At 45.8% G+C, this 9,663-nt stretch overlaps 1 protein-coding gene across 19 annotated transcripts in view; it reads left to right on the forward strand.

Annotated features, from left to right (window-relative positions):
• Window positions 1-509: 509 nt before the first annotated feature.
• The window catches only part of LOC106575631 (peripheral plasma membrane protein CASK), a 41,539-nt gene continuing 32,385 nt past the window's right edge, over window positions 510-9,663 (forward strand). For 11 of the 19 annotated variants that reach the window (XM_045699153.1, XM_045699157.1, XM_045699166.1 and 8 more), the window contains exon 1: window positions 510-1,401. In XM_045699153.1, the coding sequence (XP_045555109.1) occupies window positions 1,343-1,401 (59 nt within the window). In that variant the 5' untranslated portion in view covers window positions 510-1,342. The remainder of the gene's footprint in view (window positions 1,402-9,663) is intronic. The other 8 variants (XM_045699159.1, XM_045699161.1, XM_045699164.1 and 5 more) reach the window with 1 other exon arrangement.

Raw genomic sequence — 9,663 nt, forward strand, 5'->3', positions numbered from 1 at the left:
AAGCCATCACTTGCAGGAATCTGGTTGTACTTGCTTTTTTAATGCATGGCAACAAGGGCTTAGAAATAGGGCATTTGCTAATATTAAAAAATGTTCATATATTTCTAATAGTCAACTCCTGTGTTTCCAATGCTGCTATGGATGCTGGTCCTTTTTTGATACCCTTATTTATAGACGTGCAATACTGGTCCGGACAAATCTGTATCAGATGGAAAGTAATAATTAATACACAATACACGATACATTTTATTGCGAGGGCAGTGAAAGGATTGTGGAAACGCTGACGTAAGGTGATGGGCTTTTGATGGTGTCAACGCGTGTGCGCGGTGCATTGAATGCGACCGTGGATTGGTGGAATGGGGAGTGTGAAACCGATTAGGAAACTGCGCCTTGGGGGACTTGGAGGGTGGCGCCCTGAACGTCATGTTGGCTCAAGTGGCATTGGAATTAGCAAAGAGTCTGAGCGCGCCTACGAAGCCATTATGGCTCTCCACATACCAGTTTCATAACCTAGAGAGGGAGGAGTCTTCCATTTCTGGAAGCCGGAGGAGCAGCATCCGAGACCTCGTAAAAATTGGAGTAACGGTGCTCAAAGGAGACTGGAATACGAAATAATATCATTTTATTTTCAACATACCAACGAAATATACATGGATGCACATTTTAAGAGATAAGCATGAAGGTCTTTGATTTAAGATCAGGTAGCTGCAACCTTGTTTTGCATGTGCGGTAATATTCCAAGACATATGTGATACGTTGGGTGTGCTCAGCGCAATAACGGCGCTAGCAGGCTATTTCAAACGGCAAAATAAATCCAGATTGCTAGGAGATAGCCAACCATTTTATAGTTAGCCAGCTAGCTTGCGGGGGAGCAAGCTGCCTACTCGGGCAGAGGCATCATCGGATGCATCGACCAAGAAGAGGCACCTGGTAGGCATTAACCGACAATACAATCTCGGGTCATGCAAAGCGGTGTGTTTTGTGCAAACGGTTGATAAATCCCTCGGCTGTGGTCGTGGGATTAACCAGCCGGGAGAGAAGGAGAAGGTGGGGCGGAGGAGTGTCAAACGGTCGAGCTAAACCCAGCGCATGTAGCTTGGCGCTCTAGCTACCCGGCTAACATTACCTTCTCCATCGGCTTTCCATTTGGGAAATTAATTTAGGAAACTAGAATTATTCGACCATTGGAATTCTGAGAACTTGCTGGGGTATTCCGTGGCAGTTCCCCCTCTCCCCCAACGAGGATCAGTCAGAGCTGTACAATTGAGGCCATTGGCTTCTCTACAAATAATACGGTGTGGGGCGACTTTCACGGGGGTAGCATCCCCGTTTGCTTTGGACCATGGCGGACGACGACGTGCTTTTCGAGGATGTCTACGAGCTGTGCGAGGTGATTGGGAAGTAAGTGTCAGCATATGTTAATGAACTGAACAATGATAATAAATGAAACCTCTTTATTGTATTGAGTGCATTGTATTGCGTGTCTGCCTGCCTGTTTTTTTCTGTATGGAAGCAATTGCCTTACAAATATGAATTGCCACCACCATCATGACAGCTGTTTTATTTGGCCTACTTGTAGGTGAGTTGGTCATACAAAACCTCACACTACCCATCTATTGTCAGGCCTATGTAAAATCACTTACACAGTAACTAGTTCAATAACCATATAACACGATTGCATAAACTGTTCAATATATGGGAAACCAGTTAGGCCTACTGACTTGTTAGTTTGATTGGGTGAGGCCCAATAATGAAGCCCCTGTTTAGTTCAAGAGCCGAGTGCATTGTTTTAGCTGGGCAGGATATCTTCATTTAACATGGCAGGAGAGAATATATCTGTTCAAAATGGAAGTTCATTGGCTCACACACATTCAAAACATTTCCCAATCTAGATCATTTTCATTCATGTTTTGTGCATCCATTCAGCTTAGACACATTATTTTGATGAGGCGGTACTGGGCGACAGGTAGCCTAGCGGTTAGAGCGTTGGGCCAGTAACTGAAGGGTCACTGGTTCCTTCGAATCCCCGAGCCGACAAGGTGGGAAATCTGACAATGTGCCCTTGAGCAAGGCACTTAACCCTAATTTACTCCAGGGGTGTTGTACTACCATGGCTGACCCTATAAAACAACATTTCATGGCGCCTATCTGGTGTATATGACATAACATCATAATATATTACTACACATAGGGATAGTGACTCATTTGTGGTTTGGTTTAAAAGCTGGGCCATTCATAGTTTTGGGTTGAAATGTAAACGTGCTTGTCTACTACAACTAGGTCTATAACGATCTCCTCAAGTACTACTGTCAACACCACTACACTCCTCTCAGATTCAGACGCAGGGTAATTATAGTCAATCATTTAGTATCATTGGCCATTTGGGACAAGACACAGGCTGCAGATTGTCGTTACGATGACGTCACACACTACTTCTTGATCCTACTTTAAGAGAAGGAGCATAGGCTCCTGGGGAGGATGGAACTTCTTCACCAGAATAGAGTCACATACTGCTGTGTTCTATGGCTGCACCGGTGTTCTGATATCACCATGCACTGCTAGTCATTGTCCCTGCCCTGTCAATTGCAGACCAGTCTATTGGTCCCCACCAACCAGAGGTGGCCAATCCTATTGTTGATGGACTTTTAAGCATTGCACACACAGTTAATGATCATGTTTATCCCTGATCTATTTAGTCCGGATTTGTCTTACAAAGAGATTTAGGAGGCAACCTAATTTTACCCTGGATTGACAATTAGTCTAAAATCTAAAGTAGCAACTCTGGGTTTAGGCCAATTCAGTAAAAACTGGTTATCAGATTTCCAGAATAAGTGAACAAATGTTTAAAGCATTTCCAGTTCCAACACTGAGAGAATTGATAGGCCTAGAAGCAGTTCAGTTTTCTATCTGTTTCACACTATAAACATTGATTTATAAAGCACATAAATACTAACATGCATTCGTGCAAGAAGAAGGTGGTTGTTGATTGAAGAGAGCCTCTTCTATTTGGTGCAGGCCTTGTTTGCCCTCACATAGTTTACAACAATGTCATTTTCACAGATTAGTCTGGAAATCCAGATTTAAATGTATTGAAACAACCACCCACACCAACCAATACCCCCTTTACCCTGGATTTCTATTGTTGTGGCTGATGATCACACCCCTTCATATGAAGACCAGGCAGGCAGGCTGCTGTATTCTTGGAGCTGGCCTAGCTCCCCTCCCCCTCTACGCTCAATCGAGACCCGTGGGTCCATTAGGGTCCAGGCTGAGACACATGCTGATTGCTCTTCAGCCCCTCAGGCTCTACTCTTTGTTTGGGGAGCTCAGTACTTCGGTTTACTCCTCACTCAGTGACGGATCTAGGATCTGGTCTACTTTACCCAGTCCTGGTGTTAGACATCATGTGGTGGGTGACAATACTGGTCTCGGGACAGCTGTTAAACAAGTAGCCGCCCAGGGCCTACCTTGGTGCAGTAATGCAGAGAGGGCCTCTAGTCAGAGGAGCCTACACCATGACTATGTTATCACCATGATCAGAAAGGGCTTCATGGCCTCCTACCTTCCTCTTCCCAAAGTCATTTGTTCCTCCTTTCATCTTTCCTTTCTCACTCATAGTTGCCCACAAGGGCATCTTTCACCAAATCAGCTACACTACCTTATTTATTTCACTGTGCATCACCAGGTTCTGTTTAGTGAAGCAGATCTTTTCCAATAAACTTGATTTATGTCCCAGCTTTGTGAAAGAAAGCTGAACAAAAAGCACGATTCCAAATCAATCCTCTCCACCAGCGACACAGCCTAGTTTCTGACAGTGAAGTGATTGTCAGACAAAAGCACTGAGTACCAGCCAGTGTCTTTTAGGTAGAGAACTCTGCCAGCCTCTCCTGCAGAAAGCTGGGGATCATTTTCCTCGGCCCAGGATGAAGGGAGGGGATGCTGAGGAAGATCATTGGAGACAATGGAGGGTTCGAAATAGGATTGCCCCGAGGCTGGATATATAACTAATGCCAGCGGACTCCAGGGCTGACCTCCAATTTTTGTAAACCACACTCACTGTCAAGAAGAGCTAGGGAACCAACGAACAGAGGCTTAGAAGAACTCCTCTCCTGCTATCCCTTGTTCCCTTTGGTTCACATTGGTTCAGACGTTTTCGTTCCCTTGGTAGTTCATGGGGAGTGTTCAATGAAGTGAAGACGTGCCGTTATCGCGGCTCAAGGGTCTGTATTGTCAGGGACGTCTAAAGCGGCGTTGACACGGCAACCAATGTTTGTCGCCAAGCGGCGGCTGTGCTTAGTAGGATGCGATTTTACAGCCAGTAATTTTTCTGTTTCGCTTCTAGTGTTGCCTGTGCTTCCATGCATGGCTCTGAGAATCATCATTTCCATAAGTAACTAATATAGTCTAGATGTGTTTTTACGAGATCTGTAGCCTTACAAATAACTGTCAATGGAATGCTCACTTCCCACGTGGCCTGTAGCCCTCTGAGGAGGTTTGTGAGCTATAACAAGACATTTTGTTTGATGAGAGAGACAGACATTTGACTGACACTGTAGATCTGTGAATGATTGAAATGGTGTGGTGACACTTCCCAAAGTAGGTGTGACATGCTACCAACAGCGGCTGGTATAGTGTAAATAGACATGTCAACCAGCGACATATGCAGGTGTTTGTGTTAGCTGATGAGGGACTTGTCTCGGGCTAGTACACGTACACAGCCAAATACCTCTGCTATAATTTGTCTAAGGTTGGCAGACAGTGTGGAGGTTTGGGGTTGGCTGAAGGCCTTTGGGACGACTGAGCCTTTGTTTCGGCTCAGTTCCTGGGCTGGAGGAGTATTTTTTTAATCTCTGTTATTTCTACCTAATCTCGTTTAAGAAACTGGGTGGTTCGAGCCCTGAATGCTGATTGGCTGAAAGCCGTGGTATATCAGACCGTATACCTTGGGTATGACAAAACATTTAGTTTTACTGCTCTAATTATGTCGGTAACCAGTTTATAATACCTCGGGGGTTTGTGATGTATGGCCAATATACCTCCGTGTTGCGTTGTGCATAAGGACAGCCCTTAGCCGTGGTATATTGGCCATATACCACACCTCCCCAGGCCTTATTGCTTAAACACAGCACTTGCTTCCAGATCTTTTAATGTATGAAAAACCCCAGTACAGCATGTCTAAAGCATCTGCCAGGAAAAGGGATCCATTCTGAAGAATGAGAATGAGTGCTCCCATTTAGATATGCTCATCTTTTGTCTTTACTCACCAGTTGACCCTTGATATTTTCCCTCTGTAAACATGTACGTCAGACCAATTATCCCCCACCACCACAGACACTTCTATTGTAGTCCCTGCCTGCACTCCCCTCTCTCTGATCCTGCTTGTGTAGGAGTCAAGGGAGATGACTGGGTGGGTCACTGTGTGGAAGGTGACTGGGTGGGTCACTGTGTGGGAGGTGACTGGGTGGGTGACTGTGTGGGAGGTGACTGGGTGGGTGACTGTGTGGGAGGTGACTGGGTGGGTGACTGTGTGGGAGGTGACTGGGTGGGTGACTGTGTGGGAGGTGATGGGGTGGGTCACTGTGTGGGAGGTGATGGGGTGGGTCACTGTGGGAGGTGACTGGGCGGGTGACTGTGTGGGAGGTGACTGTGTGGGAGGTGATGGGGTGGGTGACTGTGTGGGAGGTGACTGTGTGGGAGGTGATGGGGTGGGTGACTGTGTGGGAGGTGACTGTGTGGGAGGTGATGGGGTGGGTGACTGTGTGGGAGGTGATGGGGTGGGTGACTGTGTGGGAGGTGACTGTGTGGGAGGTGATGGGGTGGGTGACTGTGTGGGAGGTGACTGTGTGGGAGGTGATGGGGTGGGTGGGGAGGATTGCCAGTAGGGTCAAGCTCTGAGGATGACCTGCAACCTGCTAGTTGACTACTACACTAAGTTAATTGTTCTCTGAGGTGTAGCTTACTGTACGCTTAGCTGAATGGGCTGTTCAGTCTCACTATCTAGAACATTCTGAATCGACCATAATGGAACCCTTCCCCCTCTTCCCCCCTGGCTCTGTTGGAATCAACTTCCTCCAGATCCATACACAGTGGCTGACAACCAGCTAGTGCCAGGCTCTCCTCTCCTTTCTCCTCTCCTTTTAAGAAAGTAAAAAGGACATGTGGAGGGACACCCTTTTGAGAGTATTGGTAGACATTATGAGTAACTCAGGCCTATTGCTAAGCTATTGTCTACTGCAGTACCATTGGTAGAAGCCTACTGTGGCTTTTGGAAGCAAACCTTTTTAAAATGTTATCTTCCAATTTAGTTTGAATCATTTCGGTAAAAACAAATGCACAATCAGAATAAACAGATTCAACAAAGCACAGTAGTCAAGGTGTGACCCTATACATGAGCAGTGAACTAAGGCCCATTGCCTATTCAGACATTATTCTAACAAAGGATGGCACAAGGCCTTACTCGCCACTGCATCCTTATCTATCTGAGGGAAGTAAAGCTCACGCTAACAGGTTATGCAATCCTACTTATTAGCCCATTGTGTGTGTTAAATTTCAGTAAACACAGTGACGTTCTCAGGCCGGGCATTTAAGCTCCAGTTGAAGGGGATGGGCGAGGCATGGGTAATTTGAGCCGTCTCTGCTCATAATGATTCTCTCTGCATGGGGATAGTAATGCAGACAAGTGCAACTGGAATCACACGCGGCTCTTCATTCTGGCTCTGGGGTACTCATTAGAGCCAGGAAGGACTGGAATATTGTCAGAATGGCTGGGAACTGGTGGAGTGATCAGTACTCTGACTCGCGCTGGCTCAGATAATGAAACATTAACTCCTAGCCTACGTTTTAATGCTTTGGATTGCATTGAGCTCATTAAATGTAAGCATTTTTTCTTAATTCATTCGTAGCTCTACATACAATACACACACTTGCTACACGTTAGGCTAACTACCATTTGTGTGTGTTTTATAGCCTCTAATGGGTTCTCTGAGCAACCATAACACTCAGTTCATTTGTTACTGATAGAACATACGAAAGCTAAGCTATCCCTGAACGAACGTAACAAACCCTTCACCGTCTTTCCCCGTACTGTGCATGTGTCATTCAGACAGCGTAGCCTACACCCTCGTCTACAGGTCTACGATCTGTTCTTCCTCCCTCCAGCCTCCACCTCAGCCATGATGATGAGATGATGTAACTGACTCTAGGCAGGCTGGCAAGAATCTCCGTCTGCCCACACCTCCCGAGGCGCTTCTCAGAATTCTACATTCCACCTAACTTTCTCTTCTCTCCTTGTTTCTTGTCCTCACTATTTCCCAGGAAGTGTGTGGTCAGCTCCTAACAGTGTGGACTCTGGGGAGTTTGGCCTGGCTGATTTATTCTTCCAGATGGGTTTGTTGACTGCTTTGAGAGCAGGGGACTTGGAGGTGATATTGAATTTGGTCTCTGCTTGTCTAAGGGCTCCTGGGCCTCCAGTGTCTGACTCTGGTCATCTCCCAAAAAGTGCCCCGTTTATTTATTTCCTCCTAATTTCTTCCTTCCTCCTCTCTCTCTTTACATCCCTATGTACTTTCACCTGCTTTCCTCTTTCCTTCGTTACTCCTCTCTCCTTTCCTACCTACATACTGTCCCCTCTTACATAAGTCTGATTCTGAAAGGGATGGTGTAGGTTAAAGAAACACGATGGTTGGGTGCATTTAATTGGTAGTTCAGCTCTGACTACATGAGTGTTTGGGGGTCCCAAGTTCCTCCTCAGGCCCCCTACCCTACTGGAGTCTGGGAGAGAAGTGGAAATCTCTGCTCTGAGACTGGCTTAATGTCCTGGAGGTATTTCGGCCTGTGAATTTCAGATGTACTCCGGTACAGCAGGATGAATCCTAATTGCCCTCTATTAATATTCAAAAGGTTGTTCTCTTCAAGTAACCAGTAAATTAAACCAAGCAAATATTTAGGGCCGTGTGTTTTCTTCCACTTTCCTACCTCAACAGACACTTGGCATTTTAGAAGCTTTTCGGTGCAATTAGTGTGTACACAGTTTTGGCATCCGGGGACGAGTTAAATGAACTCCGCCTCGTTGTTTTTAACACCATCATTCGACTGTAATCGGACAGGAAAAGAGTAAGTATGAATCACATTCTTAGCCTACCTCCCTGGAAGGAAACGTTCCCTTACTCCTCACTAGGGGTGTGACACATTGACAATTGTGCTTAAGGGTTAAACTGCCGTTTAAACATCATTTTTTTAAATCGGGTTTTCCGTTAAAACGATAAGGAGAACAAATCATACAAATTTCACAATGCAGAATAATGGTCCCAATTATGACCGGTAGGGCCGGGCAATGGCGTTAAATCTACCGCAGTCATATACCATTGAAAGCGCCTCAGCTACGGCATGTTTGTATGTAAGGGTACACTACAGCGTCTTAAATACCGACACGAAATCTTCTCTGGAGATGGTTTTGAAGCGCCACTGAACGGGAATTGTATTTGTAAAGGATCTGTGCTTCTGAATGGGGACTAACATCCATCACTAGGGCACCAGAACTGTCAATCAAATAATATCGAGCTGCCTGCCTGCCTCTACCTACTGCCTGCGAACAGATCACTCCTAAATAAAGTACTTTAAAGTTTGTTAAATACCGTGACATTTATCGAGACATTTAGGAGAAAAAAAAACAAGACTGATTAGTTGCCGTACTTGTGAGAACAAACATTCACATCTTTCATAGCGAGCTAGCGAGGGACTGAGAGAGATGGGAGGGGGTACTGTATAGGCAGGTCAGCCACCAGGCAGACGGAGTCAGAACCGTCTACTATGCCCATCTATCTGCAATCAAAAGCAGTATCTCGCAATAGAATGCTGTATTTTGCGATTTCTTGTAAAGCAGGGCCTATCCCCAATGAATAGGCTAGGATATTCTACATGCAACAGACCGAAGAGAGAACACGCACTCGCATCATTAGCGAAGAGAAAGAGTAGGCGAGCCAGCTGCACCGCGATTATAATTTTGTGGGTAATAAAACATATTGTTATCCCGTTTTACGGATTTTTTTTTAACGTTAAGGTTCCAAATTTCGTTTAAACGTTCACACCCCTACTCACGACCTGTCTCGACTCTTGGCTTTCTTCGGCTACTAGGCTACCACAGTTCCTTCTATCTCTCCCATTCTCTCTCGTTTCTCTCTAATGGCATTCTAGTCCCCATCCGAGGTAATGTGAGAAGGTGGTCAGGTGCTACTAACACTGCAGGGCATTGCTGAACGTGGGAGGGGACCCATGTTGAGAGCACAGCTGTGCCTATGTCATCAAAGCGTGCCGGCCCTCTCGCTCCTTTCTCACAGTCCTTCCCCGTGGAATGACACTCCTGCTTGTGATCGCTTGCCTTGGCGCCTTCCAGGGGTGGGGGGTTTGGCGAGGTCAATTCCATTTGAACTCACTCAGTCTACATTTGACAACTAGGGAGATCAATTCGATTCACAAATTCAAATTGGGCAGCTAGTCTATCATCTTCTGTGAGGATATTTGAATTCTTGAGCTTATTTAAGATGAAATTGACCTCAAACCCAACTGAGTTCACCTGGCTTTTGGCTGTCACATTGTCATGGAGATAATGGGAGTTTTATTAACATTTAGGCTGGGCAATACTTGTCCAGTCCAATACTACACCCA

This window comes from Salmo salar, chromosome ssa17 (assembly GCF_905237065.1).
Source record: "Salmo salar chromosome ssa17, Ssal_v3.1, whole genome shotgun sequence".
Taxonomy (NCBI): Eukaryota; Metazoa; Chordata; class Actinopteri; order Salmoniformes; family Salmonidae; genus Salmo; species Salmo salar.